Below are 23,218 nucleotides of genomic sequence, written 5' to 3' on the forward strand. Positions count from 1 at the left end.
TTTGCTGCATTGAAATGATTCAATGGGTGGTGTAGTTAGTAGTGGTTGAACTTAAACTCCAGCAAAACTATAGCTTCACTGATTTGCCAGCATTGCACCATCCTCGTAGACCTAGATGGTGATTCACTGTGCAAAGGTGACGCTATCTGACGATACTTGGTGTTACATCAACGACAAGTTTAAAATTTAGCAGAATTCATAAATTATTTCCTCTAACGCTGCAAGTGACCTTGATTTACAGAAGTAATACAATAAGCTTTTTAAATATTTAGGTTTTCTATTTTTGGTACGTTATCCTTCTGTCTAAATGTCATCAATTTCTTTGGAACCTTATGCAGTGAGGAACTGTGAAACTACCAGGAAGAAACATCATTCCTAATGATCAGAATGGATGATGGAGAAAATACAAAGGGACCAATGGCCACTTCCTTGTAGTTCAGGCGATGCTAGCGAATTGTCTGAAAAGGAAGACGAAACTGATTATGGCATGGACTGCTTATAAGAAAGCATTCAACGTGGGCCCTCACTCATGGCTGATTGAATGTTTCAAGATGAAAACATAGCTGCAATCAACTCAGTATCCTTACTCTTCAAGACGATGCAGTACTGAAATACAACAATAACCGCATCAGGTACCACAATTCATAATGCAGCAATACAACCCTAACAGCATAAGAAACAACAATGCATAGTGCAGCACTGATATACAACAATACCAGCATCAGGGGCAACACTAGAAGAGGCAAAAATCAGAGAAGGAATCCTCTACGAAGATTCGTTGTCACCACGCTGTTCATTGTCTCCATGATACCAATGACAATGACCTCAAGCAAAACTAATAATGCGTTGTGCCTCACTGTAGAACCTCTCGGCTCCAGAGGTCCCTGAGGATGTCGTGCAATTGCAACTTCTAAGATTCAAGTGAAGATTCAATGCATCACTACCTTATTAATATTCTTCTAGCATTTTAATACATGTTTATCTGTTTATTAGTTTATTCGTTCATTTTTGAAAAGTTTGAGCTCTTTTCGTCTGTATTTCACTTTTCCTCGTCTTGCTTCAAACTAAGAACACCACAGTCTTTGGGAGTTTGAATTGCGAGCCAATGGCACCTGTGGGCTGTTCCATATGAATTGGGTTCTTCTCTGAATAATAATAATAATAATAATAATAATAATAATAATAATAATAATAATAATAATAATAATAATAATAATAATACCATCCTGGTTGATAAGGTGTACAGTCATCAATCCCCTCAACATTCATGGATGACATCAAGGTATATGGAAAAGACCCCAAAAGCTTTGTACAGACAAAATCCAGATCATAACTGAAGCTATGAAAAAGGAGTTCAGTACTGACAAATATGCATTTATAAACACTACAGCAAAAGGAAAGACCATCCAAAGTGGGAAACTTTATCAAACACTAAGAAATGAAAGTAATAACTAGATGGGAAAACTTCTCTGGGATGAGGGTGAGAACAAGATAAAAATGGCAAAAACAACAAAGGCTTGAACTTGTGCTTCTTTCTGGTGAATAAGTCAGCTCACAAGACGTGTAATTGATAAAGCGGATGTAATTAGTTTCTCCCCTCAATTGACGACTTCAGAAGTTTTATTATGAGAATGCTTTTTCAATGCTCTATTTATGTTACATGTCACTAAACTATACCAGAGGAGAAATTTGAGTGAAATTAAAAATCAATCACACACACACACACACACACACACACACACACACACACACACACACACATATATATATATATATATATATATATATATATTATATATATATATATATATACATATATATAAACTTAAAAATTTCAGTAGATGCACGTGACTCTAGTGTATAAGCGAATACCACAGGAATATGACATACAAAAAAGGTCACTACCAAGCGCTTCTCGTGTTTATTCACCCATCTTCGGGGTACAAACGTGTGTGTAGTATATACATACACACACACACACACACACACACACACACACACACACATATATATACATATATATATATATATATATATATATATATATATTACTTTAATATGAAAACTGCAAAATATTAAGTATGAGAAATCGTGCGAATTTAATCTTCAGTCATTTATTCGTTCGTATGGCGGAATTCGGCAACAATTTAGAGGTTAATGTCAATCCCTGTGGCACTCTGACAAGGCTCCAGTGAAAAAGACAATTACAATTACAGTGCGCAGCTCTATGTAATTACCAATGACCCAGCCGTCGCTACCAATGTAAAAAAAAAAAAAAAAAAAAAAAAAAAAATGTAAACGCATATTTTTGTGGGCGTGAGATAAGACTGTTACCACAAACAAAGCACGAATGCCAAATAATTGGCCCACGGTCTAACTGTTGTTTTGGTCCATTGTGAGATTCCAGCCAAGTATGTGATTTTGAATAAAGGTGGTTAGTGAAATTAAACCGACTTTCCCTGGAGCGTGTCACTAAAAACAGGGAGGACAAGGGAACTCTCTGCCGATTTTTAGTATCACTGAACGCCAGTAAATGACACTGGTTGACGTCATGGTATTAACCTGGTATGTAATCGACCTTTGTTAAATTTGTTAAAGTCCAAGGCACCTTATGCTAAGTAAACCAGACGGGCTGACAAGGTATCGTTCATCAAAATAATTTGTCGACCACACAACATAGGAATGGGTATATATAATACTTTGATCCCCAAGGGGCTAGTACTATACAAGGAGCTTCCGCCATGCTTAGTACTATAGTAGATTCACATCAAGCGTGCATCTGATTGGCTGATGATAAGCCAGTCACAAGGCTGGGAACTCTCAGTCTCTCTCGAGAGTTCACATAGGCAGGATGTACGTTCCATCCCTCCTGAGGGATACGTCTTTCGAAAGCGTCCCTCAGGAGAGGGGAACATACATATCCCGCCTATGTGAACTCTCTCGAGAGAGACTGAGAGTTTCCAGCCCTGTGATTGCCTTCTCAACAGCCAATCAGGAGCGTCGTAAGGGACTGGCCTAGACATCAGATGCACGCTTGATGTGAATCTACTATGGCAACTTGGAGTAGGTGACGCGTAGGTCGATAATTACGCCCCTATTGAATTCTTTTGGTTTTCAACGGAGCTGAAGGAATTTGGGAAGATGCTCCCAAGGAGCAACAATCTGTTGTCAATTGACGCCGACAGTCTTCTTGGAACTGAACTCCGAATCTGGGTTATACGATCATCCAACGACACTGCTTCTGTTGATTCAATATGTGAGATTACTTTGACTGCGTTTTCATGACCTGAGAGGAACATGAATGGCATCTCTCTGCTCTAAGCCAGAATACCCACATATATGTCACACTTTTGAAAGGAAATTGAAATAGTTGATGCTTCCAACTGTGATATACAGGTGATATATATATATATATATATATATATATATATATATATATATATATATATATATATATGAATAATATCACATCGAACCGTGATCCATTTATATATCAATTCAAGCTACAAATGTCCTTTAATATCTAAATTCACTTTACCTCCCAAATGATATATTTTCATATATGTACCGAAGGGGAATTTTTTAATTGATAATAATTTCGTCCCCCCATGGGATTTCGTCCCCGTCCACTTGGACGGTGGTTCGATCCCATGGGGGGACGAAATTATTATCAATTAAAAAATTCCCCTTCGGTACATATATGAAAATATATCATTTGGGAGGTAAAGTGAATTTAGATATTAAAGGACATTTGTAGCTTGAATTGATATATATATATATATATATATATATATATATATTATATATATATATAAATATATTAATAACACAATATATTAAAAAGCAGGTGTTTGTGAGTATTCTGCCAGCAAAATGCGTGGTTTCAAAGCTTTCGACGAGTCTGGAGGTAAGGACATGCGCTACAGAACATTAACTAAGGAGCTTTCAAAACCACAACTGTGGAGAGGCAGCATGATTCCCTAAACAGCCTTACGTACATATGATAATAATAATAATAATAATAAAAGCCATTGTATAGGATTACTTTCAAAGGAACTCCATTCATTACAGCTGGCACGCTGCGTAAGATGATATTGTTACCTTCATCTCTCACATGTAACTCTATAAATAAATATTTACTCGATAAACATACCGATTTCAAAGCAGGCACATTATAACCAACAATCTCTACTGAAGCATGCAAAAGATTCGCTAACGATTAATTATCCTACATCGGGTATCACACGCACTTACACAACCAGTCTGCTACAATGTTCCGCCTCGAGGTTTACACTCATAAGTGCTGTACTGAATGCATTATAGTGAATTCATCACACTATTCTGACACACACACATACACACACACATATACACACTCAGACTAGGAAAAGTGAAACAACGGACAGGTTTTTAGGCCTTTCGACGCATCGTCCTTTCCTAGCAGACAATGTTGTGTCACTTTTCCTTCGTAGCATTTGCATTCACTTATACATTCATCACGTTCCATATCTTCGTGAATCAATTACACACACACACGCATATGTTCACAAAACAGTTCTTTCGCTATGGCTGTCTCAATTGTTTACATTAAAATTCTTAAACATCTATATCTACTTGCACGGTAACCGGCGCGTAGCTTAAATTTTGTTCTCTCTTTTCACACTGGAAATTCATTACATCAATGACGATACTCTATAAAGTTTAGAAAACTTTCAAGTTGCCGATATTAATATAACAAAATGCTCGTTAATAGTCATCTTCTTGAGAGCATACCGTACAGAGACACACACACACACCCACGCACACCACGGCAAATCCTTATCGATGAACGGTACTTGAATTTACAATGTAAGTTCCGGTTCAGATAACCATCTTTACAATAAAAAAAAAGGGAGAGAGTTCCCGTGAAATCTCCTCTCACAGCCTTATCTAATCTCGAGTAGCACAATGTCTCGCGGAAATACATGACTCGTGCAAATAAGAGTCGGGAAAAGCAATTTAATCTAATGCAACATTTTGCCACTGTCAAATACCGAAGTGACAAGTACTTAATTGCACTAATGCGATGTATTCAGCGTCTGACAACCTTCATTTTAGATGCAAGTAATTAACACGGAATTGTCAACTTAATTAGGGATAATTGCTGCCCGTTTTCTCTTATGAATGTGGGATGAAATCTACTCAAATATTTTTATTCTTACTGAATGGGAAACGTGAATACAGATGGGCACTTAAGTCATTCTTGGATAATACTGAGATAGATGCTGTGACAATATCAACAAGGCGTGATCCGACCTCCAGCCTACTCGTGGCGCGTGATAAAATCTACAGTCAAATCAATAGAGCATTGTTTCACCAAAGAAAAAAATACGCTATATATTATTAGAAAAATTGTTCTGTACTGCTTATGATGCACATTATTTATTTTTTTACATTTCCGTTCTAATAAATAAATCATAAATATCATTTGCTAAAATTCCTGTATCTTTAACTCAACTCGAAACACCTTTTTCAGACCTATTTAGGCTTTTCCATAGGGTTTTTCTACTCTTCCAAGAAGAAGAAGAAGAACAACAACAACAACAAAACAACAAAGTAGTTTGTAGGCTTACTCCCCGAGTAAGCGAAAAGCTAATTATCTAATGTGTGTGTACCAGAACGCCGTCTATGTATCAGCTACAGCTACATGACTACAAGACGTCATGATGAATTAATTCAATGGAGAGAGAAAAAAAAACCAGCTGTTGTAAAAGAACCGAAAAGAGGACAATTCTAACTTAATTGAAAAGAAAGACTGAATTTTTCGACTTGATCATGTTATTCACAACAACATCGAGGCATAATATTTGTGTTTATCTGCTCTTTTAATGTCATCTAGAATAATGGATATAGTGCATTTTACTCTGAAAGGGTAAACAATTTAAGCTGGCCCGTACCGATGGGGGTGGGGGGTGGGGTCGAACGATCCCCTTCCCCAAAAATTTCTGGTTCTGGAAGTCCACATTTTCTGTGACTATCCTTTTCATTGAACTTTACTTACAAAGTAATAAATAATTATTGTTTTTTTGTTAAGTCAGAGCATATACATAAAACCAACAAATAAGTAATATGCATGTTATCGTTAACATAATAAATTGATCAGTCAATAAAACTGAAGTAATATTCTTGAATTTCAGTACAAACTTGCAACATTTTAAGTCAAATTCTGTTAACCAAATTCAGTACTTTGAGTAACATTTAACCGGGTAGAAGGGCATAGACCGCATACCCTATTTTTCTTATTAATATAACTAAGATAACATTTTCAAGTATTTCATCTTGTGTATACCTATAAATACAATTACATTTATAGAAGAAAAGGTCCAGTTTTAGGAAATAAAAGAAACTCTAGGTACGGGCCTGTTAAGTAACTATGCAATATCATGATCAAATGAGTAATAGTAAGAAAGTTGAACAAAAATAAATCTTAAAATATGAGATGTTAAGAGATGTTAAAAATGTTTATCGAAAACAGACGAGTCCTTAAAGTAAGATAATTGAATCTGTAGGTACGAACCCCGCAGGGCGGTTAGTGCCAACATTGCACCTCATGTTGTGCATTGTAGGCATTACGTAAGGGTCTTTGCAGCGTCCCTTCGGCCCCTAGCTGCAACCCCTTCCATTCCTTTTAATGTACCTCCGTTCATCGTTCATATTCTTTTTCTTCCATCTTACTTTCCACCCTCTCATATTGTTTCATAGTGCAACTGCTTTGAGGTTTTCCTCCTGCTACAACTTTCAAACCTTCATACATTCATCTTGTGCTGGATATCTACTATTTAAATTTACTGTGCATCATAACGAAACGCAGAACTGTCATCCCAGGTATGAATGAGACTCGAGAATACAAACTTCCATGGAACCTACTGCGTCTGTTCAAGTTTTTAAAACAATGAGGTACAGCAAAAGTTCCATAAAATAACCAAAACGACGTCAAGAGAAAAACGAACCTACCCACGATCTATATTGCCTCGCCACTCTCAAGGAAAAGTGCTTTGAAGAAATTATCGGTCATTCCCACGGAACGTAATTACTAAATCCAGCAATTCCCGACTAATTGTCAAAGCCGGATATACAAGCAATTACATACAATAAGAGCAGTTGTTTTCATTCGCGTTAAATTGCTCTTGTCACGATGCATCATCATCAGCTTTTTTTTTATATAAAAGTGGAATATTCAGTTTTTTTTTCTAGGTTTATTCACTGGTTCTATATTTCGTGGTTTTTGTCTACTATAATTTTACAGCAGGATAAATTTACAAGATTTATCTCTCTTAAAAGAAAAATTCTTAATAAACGACCTTTAACAACATTGCCAATAGAAAACGAAAATGAAAATAAACACTGAAATATGTCGTTAATTTTTTTTAACAAAACAATAAAAAACCCACACAAAAATTAATATCCAGCTAAATAAAAGTGGAATATTCAGTTCCTTTTTCTAGGTTATTTCACTAGTTCTATATTTCGTGGTTTTTGTCTAGCAGGATAGATAAATTGACAAACATTCGAAATAAAAGACCTCTAAAAAAATTGCAAATAGAAAACGAAAATGAAAATAAAAATAAAAGCTGAAATACGTCCTCAAACAATTTTATATTTTCATCTTTTTTATTTTTTACTAAAAACCACAAACCCAAAAAACATTAATGAATATCCAGCTAAATCATACGACAGAGGGACGGCAGGAGAATAAAAAGAACCTTAAAGACGACCCCAACTTCGAAACGAGTATAAAAAAAATAGAAAAAAAGGGTGACAAAATCCATCAAACTGACCTGATTTGTGACGTCTCCACAGTGCACGACTTCCTCCATTTCCCTCTTGTTCTCTGCCACTTGATGCGAGTTGGTGATGTGCTCCTTCTTCTCGGAGACCACCACAGCGCCCCCGACGGGCAGCCATCCCTCCCCGGGGGGCTCGTCGGCGCCTCCTTCCTGACCTTCAGGAGTCAGGTGCTGTGGAAAAGGAATATGGACGTCACTCATCCCGCTGATTAGGTATCAAAAGCGCTCATCGCCTCTTCAAGGGATGATTCCTTGCTTAGTTGCTGGAAAGCCAATTTTACAGAATATGCATCACAATAATTACAGAAGGTTGGCAACTTTCGATTCGGAATTAGGAAATTGTAGATGTGCTGAGGCAATAAATCCATCTGGGCAAGAACATGTAAAACACACACATACACAATATATATATATATATATTATATATATATATATATATATATATATATATATATGTGTGTGTGTGTGAGCATGAGGTCCTGTTACTAATTGTACTGATGCACAGATGATATATATATTATATATATTATATATATATATATATATATATATATATAATATATATATATATATATATATATATATATATATATATATATATATAATATACTAATATTGGTTAACCTGTACCTCCCCAAATGGATTAATAATTAATGGCTTCATTTTCCGAATTTTCACTAACTGCTTTACCTACAAAGAGCTCATCACTAACATTATGATGAAATATCTCCTGGAACCTTAGCTAGTTTCATGCTGAGAGCTTTTCTGTAATTCCCATTACTCATCTCGTACCAGTTAAAATGAACTAATCTGTCCTAATCAAAAAGCTCATGAATGCTATAATAAAACTGCTTAAGAACACATCCAATTTTTTTATTCTTTGCTAAATAATCAACGGAAATTACAGTAATATGTAAATCGTCATCTTCATGTAAATAAGTAATTTATTCTTGAGTCTCTCTTATGTCTGTCCACAATTCTCTCCTTTCTAAATCTAGATCTCCATAACCTTTTATTTCCCTTTGTTGAAAAACCGTCGTCACAAGAGAGAGAGAGAGAGAGAGAGAGAGAGAGAGAGAGAGAAGCTCATTTTATAGTAACTAAACTGTATTCGAACTGTTTTGCAAAACACGGCCTGTACTCTATCCGGCAGTCTTACCTTTCAGTTACCTAAGGCAAAACTCACCATCCTCCCTCTGTCTGTCTGTCTGTCTGTCTGTCCTACAGCTGCCTATTGACCCCTTCTCGTTCCCTGAGCGGAAAATGATGAATGGATGACAAGTGACTCACCTCATCCGCCACGACCTCATTGGTGACGGTGTCTTCCTTGCAATCCGTGGTGACGATTGGACCGGAGTCAGCTACGACTTCGCCATCTTCGAGGACGACCTGTCTCTGTGTCCTGGTTTCTATGTTCTTCGTCGTGGTGGTCGTCACCTTCTTTCTCTTGAGCCACTCCTCTGGAAATGCAAAAGGGTCGTCAGCGAGTTTGTTCTGTTTATTTTGTATGGTGTTTTTACGTTGCATGGAACCAATGGTCATTCAGCAACGGGACCAACGGCTTTACGTGACTTCCGAACCACTTCGAGAGTGAACTTCTATCGCCAGAAATACACATCTCTAACCCCTCTGTGGAACGCCCGAGAATCGAACTCGCAGCCACCGAGGTGGCAGGCCAAGACCAAACCGGCCACGCCACCGAGTGGCTTGGTCGTCAGTGAGTGCTTTCGTGATGCAAGATGGAGGAAATAAATATGATTTTACGCTGCGTGGCAGCTCTAATGAATGGAGTTCGGATAAGGGTGAAAACTGTACGAGCAACAAATATAATTACAGTCACGAACACATTGTTATTAGTAACACTGACTCATCAACGCCATGTGTTTAGAAAGTGCGTACGTTAACGAACAGAACACCGGAGAAGTGATTATTAGCATTGCACCTTTAAGGACGCAAGAAACTAAGATACACTCGGTATAAATAAATATTATCCATGATGGAACGAATACCAACAGCGTATTGCTTCGTCAAAAGTTGAAGAACTTCACTAGATTTATGTATCTCTGAAACGATTACTCAGGATTCGGCTTTACCAATTGAAATTTATAGAAGTGTACATCAGTGATACGAAACTACAATGGGGTGAGCCGTTGAGAAAAGAAAGACAGAATCAATATAAATGGAATGGAGAGAAAATATACCGTAAATACCGCACGTAAAGTAGCTCAGATGTACAGAGCAGAGGGCATGTGGAAATGAGGAACTAACAGAACACAGAAAAGGATGCATCTACTAGGTTAAGACTTTTTTTAAAAACATGCATCAATTCATAACTTTTTTTTACTGCCCGCCAGTTAAAAGACGAAAATCTGTTAACAGATGAAAATCATAGATAAGTGTCTTCAGAAGAAATGAGATAAAGTAATGTATATACGAATTTACTATGCTCCATTCCAATCAATAAATGATTGTGTTCCGATACGTTATTGGCTCCAACCTAAGAACAAATACTAATGATCACTTGGTTGAATGATGATTTCAAAGCCCTTATGAACAAACACGCTAAGACTTTCAGCTATAACCTGCAATATACCTAATTAATGAGGTTCTGTCAAAAAGTGAAAATCACAGCAGGTTTCATCAACAGAGAAGAACCTCTTCAGAGATGAGGCAAGAATTCTGCAGAAACTTGATTTAAACGGCAGAACCTAATAGGAATTTTAAATTTTCCTTAATTCCGAACTGTAACAGCGCAACGGTTTTTTTCCGTGGCCCTAGGTTAGGTTAGGTTAGGTTAGGTTGGGTTGGGTTAGGTTTGGTTAGTTTAGGTTTAGGTTTAGGTTAGGTTGGGTTGGGGAGGGTTAGGTTAAGTTCATTCAAAGTTCTCAAGAAGCTTCTATGGTTAGCTTTTAAGATATGGGATACCGCTCTTTCAGGGAATGGCCAGTATTCGGTTACAGTTAGGGAACACACTACAAGGACCTTCCCTGAAAAAAGCGGGACGCCATATCTTTGAAACTAACCATAGAATCTTCTTGAAAATAATCTCAGTATGTTTCCCACACCCAAATGACAAGAAGTATCATTCTTGAAATTAATGTAACTTAACCTAACCTAGCGGCATGGCAAAAAAAAAAGAAAAAAAAATAATAATTTGCTGCCCGGCAAATTCTTATTTTGTTTAAAGACGACGTTGTAACTAGCGTGGCAAAATCTTATAACAAGCATACACAGACTTCAGTTGTGAATAAAATCTTCATGTGACCGACGAGTTTGTTACGTCAATATTAAAAAAAGGGTTAAATATCCGAGATCAACGTGAAAGCCTCCATCTGAAATTGGGACATGCTATGCTAATCAATTATTGTAATAATAATAATAATAATAATAATAATAATAATAATAATAATAATAATAAATAATAATAATAATGTGGCGCCGTGGCAGAGGGGGTGGTTAGGTCGTCAATGGACTGGTTAAGCAACATTGGGGCTGGTCAGTCGTTGGATGGGTGACCGCTCTCCTCGGCGTTGATTCCTTGGGAAAGGATCTTTACCAAAATTTCCTCAGTCTACTCAGCTGTAAATGAGTACCTATCCCAGATGGGGTAGGGTCCAGCTATGGGTTAAATAGCAAAACTCTGCAATGATGTTAAGAAATGAAGGAATAAACAACAACAACGTAAATGGAACCTCTGGCAACAGAGGAGCTTCGTCCGGCAGCCAGGTATTCAACCCAATTGAAGGGGAAGACGGTCAGGTACTTGGAGGTCGTCATCCAGCAACTGACCACCACAACGACAGTAACCAACAGCCTGAGATTGGAGCTACAGAAGCAAACCAAAGGAGAAATGGACAAGAGAAGAAGATAAGGAAATATGGGAGATGCTACATCAGAAGCAACCCACGACGGAGAGAGGATATAGAAGAAGGTTGGTCAACATCTGGAATGAGAGGAATAACACCCCCCAAACAGAGCAGAGGCTGGCAGACCAAGTAAGGAACATAAAGAAAAAGAACTGGCTCTCTCCAACAGAAAGAGAAGAACTGGAAAGGGAAATGTCACACGACAACGAATTACACGAAGACGAACTGATGCCACAGAAGACGACAGGGATGATGAGGTATCAAACAACGACACACGAAGAAACACCGACGAAGTAACAGAGAGGATGGAATGGGTAGAAAAGATTAGACAATGGATGGAGCCAGATACAGAGAGAACAAAGATCCCCTCCATGAAAGCCTACAACACCAAGAAATTAAGGGAGAAAACAAGTGAGGTCAATGAAATAATGGGCATAATACACACCACCAGTATCACGGAAACAAATAACTTGGCATATGCAGGAGCCAGGTCAGTAGCAGAACTGATGGGGATTCGAACACCAACACCACCAGCAGCACAACCAACAGAAAACCAGAACAGCAACCTCCTTGGAAAAGGCGCCTGGAAAAGCAAATCATGGTGATGAGATCTGACTCGAGTAAACTGAAGGAGATGGGAGAAAAAGGCTAAGAAGCAAGAAACAAGGAGGAACTCAACGAGAAATACAAAGTACAAGAGAGGGACTAAACAAACACAATAGAAGATGTAAAAGAGAGGCTTAAGGCCAAAGCACATAAGATCCAACGGTACATGAACAGGAATAAGGGATACCAACAGAACAAACTATTCGGAAAAGACTATTCAGCCAACTAAGAGGGGAAGACAACCACCAAGAAATTCCTGAAGCCGAACCAAGTAAGAGACTCTGGGAAAACATATGGAGCAATCCGGTATCACACAACAAACATGCAACATGGCTCCAGGAAGTCAAGGAAGAAGAAACAAGGAGAATGAAGCAAAGATTCACAGACATCACGACAGACACAGTCAGACACCAACTAAAGAAAATGCCAAACTGGAAAGCCCCAGGTCCCGATGAAGTCCATGGATACTGGCTCAAAAACTTCAAGGCCCTAAACCCACGAATAGCAGAACAACTCCAGCATTGTATCTCAAATCACCATGCACCCAAATGGATGACCACAGGAAGAACATCCTTAGTACAAAAAGACAAGAGTAAGGGAAATATAGCCAGTAACTACAGGCTTATCACCTGCCTACCAATAATGTGGAAGTTACTAACAGGTATCATCAGTGAAAGACTATACAATTACCTAGAGGAGACAAAACACCATCCCCCACCAACAGAAAGGCTGCAGAAGGAAGTGTAGGGCACAAAAGACCAGCTCCTGATAGACAAAATGGTAATGAAGAACAGTAGGAGAAGGAAAACCAACCTAAGCATGGCATGGATAGACTATAAGAAAGCCTTCAACATGATACCACACACATGGCTAATAGAATGCCTGAAAATATACGGGGCAGAGGAAAACACCATCAGCTTCCTCAAAAATACAATGCGCAACTGGAATACAATACTTACAAGCTCTGGAATAAGACTAGCAGAGGTTAATATCAGGAGAGGGATCTTCCAGGGCGACTCACTGTCCCCACTACTCTTTGTAGTAGCCATGATTCCCATGACAAAAGTACTACAGAAGATGGATGCCGGGTACCAACTCAAGAAAAGAGGCAACAGAATCAGCCATCTGATGTTCATGGACGACATCAAGCTGTATGGTAAGAGCATCAAGGAAATAGATACCCTAATCCAGACTGTAAGGACTGTATCTGGGGACATCAGGATGGAGTTTGGAATAGAAAAATGCGCCTTAGTCAACATACAAAAAGGCAAAGTAACGAGAACTGAAGGGATAAAGCTACCAGAAGGGAGCAACATCAAACACATAGATGAGACAGGATACAAATACCTGGGAATAATGGAAGGAGGGGATATAAAACACCAAGAGATGAAGGACACGATCAGGAAAGAATATATGCAGAAGACTCAACGCGATACTCAAGTCAAAACTCAATGGAGGAAATATGATAAAAGCCATAAGCACATGGGGCCCAGTGCCAGGTAGTAATCAGATACAGCGCCTGTAGGCAAATAGTGGAACATGGACGAAGGCAGAACTCCGCAGCATAGATCAGAAAAAAAACCAGGAAACATATGACAATACACAAATGTACTACACCCAAGAGCAAATACGGACAGACTATACATAACACGAAAGGAAGGAGGGAGAGGACTGCTAAGTATAGAGGACTGCGTCAACATCGAGAACAGAGCACTGGGGTAATATCTGAAAACCAGTGAAGACGAGTGGCTAAAGAGTGCATGGGAAGAAGGACTAATAAAAGTAGACGAAGACCCACAAATATACAGAGACAGGAGAAAGACAGACAGAACAGAGGACTGGTCACACAAACCAATGCACGGACAATACATGAGACAGACTAAAGAACTAGCCAGCGATGACACATGGCAATGGCTACAGAGGGGAGAGCTAAAGAAGGAAACTGAAGGAATGATAACAGTGGCATAAGAACCAGATGTGTTCAAAGAACGATAGACGGAAATAACATCTCTCTCATATGTAGGAAGTGCAATACGAAAAATGGAACCATAAACCACATAGCAAGTGAATGCCCGGCACTTGCACAGAACCAGTACAAAAAGAGGCATGATTCAGTGGCAAAAGCCCTCCACTGGAGCCTGTGCAAGAAACATCAGCTACCTTGCAGTAATAAGTGGTACGAGCACCAACCTGAGGGAGTGATAGAATACGATCAGGCAAAGATCCTCTGGGACTGATGGTGGTATCAGAACGGATAGGGTGATACATGCAAACAGACCTAGCACGTGACGTTGATTGACAAAGTCAAGAAGAAAGTATCACTCATTGATGTCGCAATACCATGGACAACCGGGTTGAAGAGAAAGAGAGGGAAAAAATGGATAAGTATCAAGATCTGAAAATAGAAATAAGAAGGATATGGGATAAGCCAGTGGAAATCGTACCCATAATCATAGGAGCACTAGGCACGATCCCAAGATCCCTGAAAAGGAATCTAGAAAAACTAGAGGCTGAAGTAGCTCCAGGACTCATGCAGAAGAGTGTGATCCTAGAAACGGCGCACATAGTAAGAAAAGTGATGGACTCCTAAGGAGGCAGGATCCAACCAGGAACCCCACACTATAAATACCACCCAGTCAAATTGGAGGATTGTGATAGAGCAGAAAAAAAAAATTATTATTTATTATTATTATTATTATTATATTATTATTATTATTATTATTATTATTATTATTATTATTATTTTATTATTATTATTATTATTCAAAAGCAATACCACAACACGAAAATCTTTTTTTTTTTCCATCAGTGATTGATGGTATGTAAGCAATCACATTATTTACTAAGAATTTAAAATAAGGTTAAAACACATAACAGATTAACGGACAGAGACTTAGAACTAAATAAAAACTAAAGAGTGAAAAATACCTCACCTTCTTTGATGGTTTCGTAAACATCGCCGTCTTCCAGCTGAGAAGGATATGAAAAAAAAAAAAATTAGGTAAATAAATGTGGCGAAGAGATTAAAAATCCTTGCAAAACATGTCAAGTAAAAATGAGTATATCTTAAAAGGAAAAAGGCCGCAAGGAGAAACAAATGATCATAAGTTTTTAAAAGACTGTAACAGGTAACTGCGTAATAAAAACAGTAACTTTCAGCCCGTGAATTAGCGGTAATTTAACGATTGTAATAAAAAACGTATAATTTGCTTCTCACACACAAACACACACACATCCGGTCACCTAAACTTGAAAGAATCATGCAACACACACACACATCCACGATATACGTACGTAATAATATTATATATATAATACATCTATAATGATATATAAATATTATAATATATATATATATGTATATATATATATATATATAGATTATATATATATATATATATATATACATATATATATATATATGAATGTCTTTTACTGTACAACAAAAAATACGATAGAGACTTACTGCCACACCTACATATGCTTTGTATATATAAACTCTCGTAAGACCTCTTATGTCCATTTTTCACCAGTGATCAGGACCAAAAGGAAGTGCTCGATATAGACGGTTGCAGCGTTCAAATAGTGTTTTATGGGCCTTTTATCTCATTCATACATATAATATAAATATATATATATATATATCTATATATATCTATATTATATCTATATATATAGTGTATATATACATGAAGTCATTTGCTAATTAAGATGAACCATTAGCTTGCGAGTAAATACAGAATAACAGAACAAAGTGCAAATGAAGGTTGGACAAACCAACTTGCCACTTTTATGACAACTCAAGGTTTGACTTTTTAACTGTGTTTTTTTGTCCTTAGCGGGACTAGTTTTTGCTATTACGTTGCTAGGACACTGAGAAATTCAGCAAAGAGACGTGGAATTTGAGCCTAGTCTCATCAAAGTAGCGCCATTGACTCAATGACGAAGAACACGTTGTGAAAACAATGGTTTGCAAAGCTTAATAGCTGCCAAGCAATACTTTGTTGTTGTCTTTACAAATGACTCGTCAACCAGCAAAGCCGTAAATGACGATGATGATATTATTAGCAAAATATATGATCTTACAAAGGAAATTATTACTGTCTAAGACTTACAGGAAGAACATTGTTACTAACATTCTTCAGATATCTTTTATATCGTTCTATTTTTGTTTTCAAGTGACTCAAATCAAGAAATAAAAGCGCAATTTTTTTGTCTTATAAAAACAAATACGTTAATTACCACTTACAACGATAAAAAATATACTTGAGTACTGGGGGAAATACGACAGTAAGAGACTGTTACTGAATTCCTAAACGCCAAGTGCTGAACAGCCCTCGGATATGAGCTTTAAAATAATAAAACTCGAATAAAATGTCACTTTAAGAAGCGGTTAAACAACCTCTAATATTACCCTCACATAAAAACCAATAATTGATACTGATTTACCGCAACGTACAACTAACTGAATAATTCTTACAACAGAGAGAGAGAGAGAGAGAGAGAGAGGAGAGAGAGAGAGAGAGAGAGAGAGAGAAGGGGTGGGTTGGGGGGGGGGGGTGGTGGCTTACCGAGGTCAGCTGCATTTTTGAGGCAGGTGGGCCCGATTCGTAGTACTGTGTGGCCACAACACCATAGTTGTTGTTGTGACGGCTCCCTGAGCCCTTGCTACTGACGCTACTCGGCATCCTGTGGAAACACAAAGGAAATTAGCTGCTGGGGCTCCTGAAGGAATTGAGCTTTGGCTTACTCCAATCTCCTCCTATCATTTAATATAATAATAATAATAATAATAATAATAATAATAATCATAATAATAATAATAATAATAATACGCGAGTAACTGAAATGGTGAAAAATTCCACAATTATGTAAGTTCATATATATATATATATATTATTACTATATATATATATATATATATATATATATATATATATATATATATATAGTCACGAAAATATGAAACGTGATGAATAATAGATAAAGACAAATGCAATGAAGGAAACTGAAACAGAAGAGTGGAACTAGGCCTTTCGATTTACTGCCCTTTGCTAAGATATAGTATATATATATATATATATATATATATAGATATATATATATATATATATATATATGTGTGTGTATGCTATATAAAGTATTACACACAATATATGTACACTTACATCAGGGTGGATTTTTTCAACAACAACAACAATTACAATAATATTAATAACAATAGAAATATTTCTAAAAAAAAAACATGAAAGACAGGTCAGGTTTTTTTTTTTTTTTTTTTTTTTTTTTTTTTTTTTATAAAACTTCGATAAGTAAGTAATATTCGAACGCGATGTCCGTGTATCAAAAGTAACTGAAACAAAACAGCTTTGAAAATAGAATATCATTCTTAATAACCCGTCAATTATGTAAACAGGATACCAGTTGCACAACCACTGCAATAACCTTTATAATTAGCGATTGCAAACAGTAATTATGAATCATAATAAAAAGTAAAAGAATAGACGTTTTAAAATGACTAGTAAAATGTGATTTTCATACCATGAATACTCAGTATATTCCTAATTCTAGTCTTTAATGACATTAAAATGGTATTTTTAACATATGGGTTTTCTTTGCGTAAATTTTAAACTCCATTTACAAGTAACACAAGCATAAAGGTCTCCTGAAAGTAATCTATCATTTAAAGCAGTGATGTTTTCAAGTACTGATTTTTGCCTACTCAGGGAGTAAGCCCACATACTACTTTGTTGTTGTTTATGTTCTTGTTGGCGGGATAGGAAAGCCCTATGAAAAAGCCCAAAACGGTCTGAAAAAGGTATTATATGTCGAGTTAAAGATACAGAAATTTTAGGATAGGGTATTGATGATTTATTTGTTAGAACGCAAAATTTGTAAAAATTAAGTAATGCGCATGTTAAGCAATTATTCCTAATAAAATATTCATTTTAATTTTCGTTGGTGAAAACGTGCTACATGACCGTAGATTTTAGCACGCCCCTCGAGTAAGCTGGAGGTCGGATCATGCCCTGTATTTCAGTGATCTCATGGTATTCTAAACGTATAATCAGTCCTCTAAAGTAGTGTTATTGTGGGCAGAAGGTATTTTGGCTACAAGAATTTCCCATACGCCTTACAAAAAATTGTTTCCGGTACGATCTTGGATCAAAGGAAACCGCAAGGAGAGAGAGAGAGAGAGAGAGAGAGAGAGAGAGAGAGAGAGAGAGAGAGAGAGAGAGAGAAACTAATAGGCACAAAAAGCTAACGGCAGCAATTTCCGCAAACGAAGTGATACTTCGGCCATCTGGTGGCAAGAAAATGCCCTTCCTAACCGCGATGGTTTAATAATACTTTACGACAAAAATAACGAAATAATACTAATAATAAAAATAATAACAATAATAATAATAAAAATTAACTACTGAAGTGGTCATATCATCCTATACCTGCATTGAATTAATTAATTCATTAATAGTAGTAATAATAATAATAATAATAATAATAATAATAATAATAATAATAATAATAATAATAATAATGATAAAAATTAACTACTGAAGTGGTCATATCCTCATATACCTGCATTAAATAATAATAATAATAATAATAATAATAATAATAATAATAATAATAATAATAATAATAATAATAATAATAATAATAATAATAATAAGAGACATTATTATCATGATGAAATTTATCACCACAATTGTCAAATCACTCTTCATTACCGACAGTGACGCTCATTGTTAGTAATAAATATAACAGTCAGCGCAGCGCAGACACCGTGAATAGGCCCAACTGTAGGCGGAGAAAAGAAGAGACGAAATACCGTTGGAACGCATAAAAAAAAAAAAAACTCTTATGTATGGTTGAGTAAAAAACTCACCCTTCGGAAGGCCAACAAGATATAGCAATTAAATGCTTCCTGCCCCCCTACACGGGGAATCACCCCCCTCCTTCCCACCCGCGGGATTACCACACCCCTTCAAGTCGAGAGATTCTTGCTCCACTACAAAAACTGTAGCTACGGAAAACGCTTTTCCCTGCTCGTATCACAAATAGAATGGTGCCATTTGCGGAATGCCCACTCATTAGCTAACGCATGGATAATGCACATAGATGCCCAATGCCAAGGGTTAATCCGAGAGCCAAAAAGGTGCGAGTGCGGGTACGCAATGCCCACCAACCTGCAAGTGTGTAAGCATGGGCTAGGCAGGGTGGCTCGCAAGGCCAACTAACTGCTTCACACAAAGGGTCCCTCAACATTGGGGAACATTATTGCACCCCGAGTGGGTATTATACGAATCTACCTACTTACGCGCGGAAGAGCCTCGAGTCCAATTAACTATTCGTACTTGACTTGCTTGTTGAGTCAAGGCGAAAAATACCTATTTGAGGTAACCGCAAAAAACGTTCTCCCGTTACTTGTCAACTAAAAATCTGTTGCCTCATGCCGAAAGAACAATTCTCAAGATGATGACCTATAGATTTTTACCTCCTGTAAATCTATAAGTCATCAGATCGGGAATTTTTCGTTGTTGGAAAAAATCGGTCTTGCAGTTTGAAAGGAATCTATCCTGAAGGGTGCGGGAACGTGATGCGGTATTTGGTCATAAATGATTTTCATACATGCAGAAAAAATTGCTAAGAGGGATTCAGGGTGATTGTCACTGAGTAGAGACCAGTGCTTTTAGATCTTTAAATCATGCGTCTCACTTTTGGATTTATATATACTATATATATATAGTTTGCAACTGCACATATATTACATCCCTCCAATATTATCAGGTAATCTAAAGAAATAAATAAACGAGAAGCATTTAAAACGGGCAGTAATAGTGCAAAATTCATGGTTTGAATCAGCCAGTACGCAGGAGGTAAAATATATAAGAATATATATAACATATATATACGTATATATATATATATATATATAATATATATGCGTGTATATATATATATTATATTAATATAATCTATATATCTATATATATAATACGTGTAATATCTAATATTATATATATATCTATCTATATATATATACTATATATATATGTATATATATGATATTACTCTATATATATATATATACTACATATATATATTATATATATAATATATATATAGATATATATATCTATATATATATAAAAACCAGATGCTTCGGTGGTCGTATCCTTGCAAGTCACTCCTTTGCCTTAAGATTGATTTAAAAATTTTAGGTATAATGCCAAGCACTGGGGGAACTAAAGGTCATTCAGCGCTGGAACGGAAATTGACAGTGAAAAGTTTGAGAGGTGTAACAGGAGGGAATCACTCATTAGGAGAGAGTGGACAGTAAGGGGGAAGAGAGAGAATATGAACGGAGGCACAGTAAAAGGAAAGAAAGCAGTTGTAGCTGGGGGCCGATTGGAACGCTGCTAAGAACCTTAAGTAATATGCCTACATCGCACCGCATGAGGTGTACTGACGGCACTAACCCCCTGTGTGCTTCACTCAGGTAGCGACGTTGCATCACACGTTAAAATTTCATATCCTTTGTTCAATGACTGACATCAGATCCTTCTCCTAAACTTTAACACTGAATTTGGCACTTGAAATTAGCACAGAAATAATCATCTGATTACACGAAAAGATAGTTTGCAACTGCGCATATATTACATCCCTCCAATATTATCAGGTAATCTAAAGAAATAAAAAAACGAGAAGCATTTGAAACGGGCAGTAATAATGCAAACTTCCTGGTTTGAATCAGCCAGTATGCAGGAGGTAAAATGTTCATAAAAGCTTAAAAAACAATGTAAGACATCGCGTTTTCTTTAATAGCAAATGCTCGCAAATAAAAATATTCTTTATTACACAAAGGAGTCGTTGGAAATCCCACTGACACCAGGAAATTTCTGCTTTTTGTTACTAAACGGAAACAGTCATAAATGTTATAACATAAGAAATTTTGAAGTGCGTGGTGATGAATTTCTTAATATTTCGTAATTTCAGTATACAATTTACCTTCACAAAAGCAAAATAGACAAACAAAGAATATTTGATGAATAATGTTGTAATTCTCTACAGCAGATTTTCGTCATTTGAATTAGTCGCTTGTGTTGAGGAAAATAAGGCGTGATCCGACCGCCAACTTACCTGGGTCACGTGCGAGATTTCCCCCTCAAACATAAGTTGTAAACATTATATTCTTAACGTAAATTAAAACATGCTAAAATCTACGGTCAAATTGAGTGTTGATTCACCAACGAAAATTAAAACATGTTAAATTTTACTACAAATAATTGCTCAGTACAGTTTAACAAGCACATTATTCATTTTTTTAAATTTTCATTCTAATAAATAAATCATAAACATCCTATCCTAAAATCCCTGTATCTTTAACTCAACGTGAAACACCTTTTTCAGACCTTTTCGGGATTCCTAACGCCCCCCGCCCCCCTCAAACAAGAACAACAACATAGTAGTTTGTAGGCTTACTCCCCGAGTAAGCGACTAAGGACAGTCCAGTACCTAACCCCGAATCAAAGCAAAGAGAGCCTCATATCCCGTCGGCTGGGAAGAAAGAGACACAGAAACGTGACCCAATTGGCTTCGTTTTGTCCAACCGGATGTCTTACACAGACACAGGAATTCAGCGTTAAATACCTCAAATTCCAATTAGGGATCCCGAGGGAAGAATCCTTCCAAGGGGGGGGGGGGGGTTACAACGGAGCGATTATCTCTCTCTGGTTTTCCTCAGCGCCGACTTACGCAGCTATTCTTAGAATCGCAAGGTCATATCACTCACGCTAAACGGGTCATGACCCTGACAGGTTAAGAGGTTGGGAAAAGGGTAAAAGGGTAGGGGGGGGGGGGGGGGGAGGGGGGGTTTCTGTGAAAAAATTAACAACAATGCAATGACATGCTTTGTGCGTGGAATTAATGAAATGCTTACTGTAACCGTCATTACAAACATATAAAAAACTCCCTATGAAGTCTAAAACCGATATGGAAGAGAGTAGATGTTTGTTCGTGCTTCTCCAAGAACTGCTTGAATGAGCAGAAGTCTACTTTAATTTCACACCACTACTATAAAGTAACAATATAAAAAAAAAGACTTCTATAAAGTCACAATATAAAGAAGTAACAGTCTCTTCGTCCTCCACTTCGCAAATCACGCTCTCTACAAAGAGAGTTCTGTCGTTCCAAAATAAATGTAGCGAAAACGTTACCCACTGTGTGACTTTGAAAAGCTATTTGGCATAGGATGAATAATGCACAATGTAAAAATGCTCAAATTCCTATTTAGAAAATATGCATTACATCAGAAGGAACAAAGGCAAAAACAAAACAAACAAGCAAGGAACGAAGAGACACGGCACAAACGCAAAATAAACGAATCTGAAAGACAGTCATACAGGAATAAAACATCGTGGGAAAATGTCAAGAGCCAGAAAGGAAGAAGAAGAAGAAAATAAAAGAATCGATCTCCTCGCGTGATCTTCGTGGATGCAATTCACGAAATCACCCGATTTGGTACGAAACAACCACAGGCGTGACCGTTGCGCGCACTACGTGTAGTACACATGTGCGGTTGAAGCGGTTCTCAGTTGAGTTCGTGTGTACTCATAAACTCCATACTATGTGTGTCACTGCGCAAGATTTCTGCCATTATTAGGACGATTCTCAATCAAGATTGCTGAGGATAGGACGCGCGTCTCTCTCTCTCTCTCTCTCTCTCTCTCTCTCTCTGCTCTTATATATATATTTCTCTTTCTCTGTGTATATATATATATATATATATATATATATAATATATATATATATATATATATATATATATATATATATATATGGCTTGGAAGTAAAGTCGAAACCAGTCAGGACCTACACCCCGTCTCTTATTTTTGCAGATGTGGATATGTGTGGTAA

At 36.9% G+C, this 23,218-nt stretch overlaps 1 protein-coding gene across 1 annotated transcript in view; it reads right to left on the reverse strand.

Moving 5' to 3' along the window:
• LOC135212758 (serine/arginine repetitive matrix protein 2-like) overlaps nt 1-23,218 on the reverse strand; it is a 153,185-nt gene that overhangs the window by 46,416 nt on the left and 83,551 nt on the right. Inside the window, exons 2-5 of the mRNA XM_064246507.1 lie at nt 16,870-16,987; nt 15,232-15,268; nt 9,117-9,286; nt 7,818-7,997 (exon numbers count right to left, since the gene is read on the reverse strand). Of these exons, the coding sequence (XP_064102577.1) occupies nt 7,818-7,997; nt 9,117-9,286; nt 15,232-15,268; nt 16,870-16,986 (504 nt within the window). The 5' untranslated portion in view covers nt 16,987. The remainder of the gene's footprint in view (nt 1-7,817; nt 7,998-9,116; nt 9,287-15,231; nt 15,269-16,869; nt 16,988-23,218) is intronic.

This window comes from Macrobrachium nipponense, chromosome 41 (genome assembly GCF_015104395.2).
Source record: "Macrobrachium nipponense isolate FS-2020 chromosome 41, ASM1510439v2, whole genome shotgun sequence".
Taxonomy (NCBI): Eukaryota; Metazoa; Arthropoda; class Malacostraca; order Decapoda; family Palaemonidae; genus Macrobrachium; species Macrobrachium nipponense.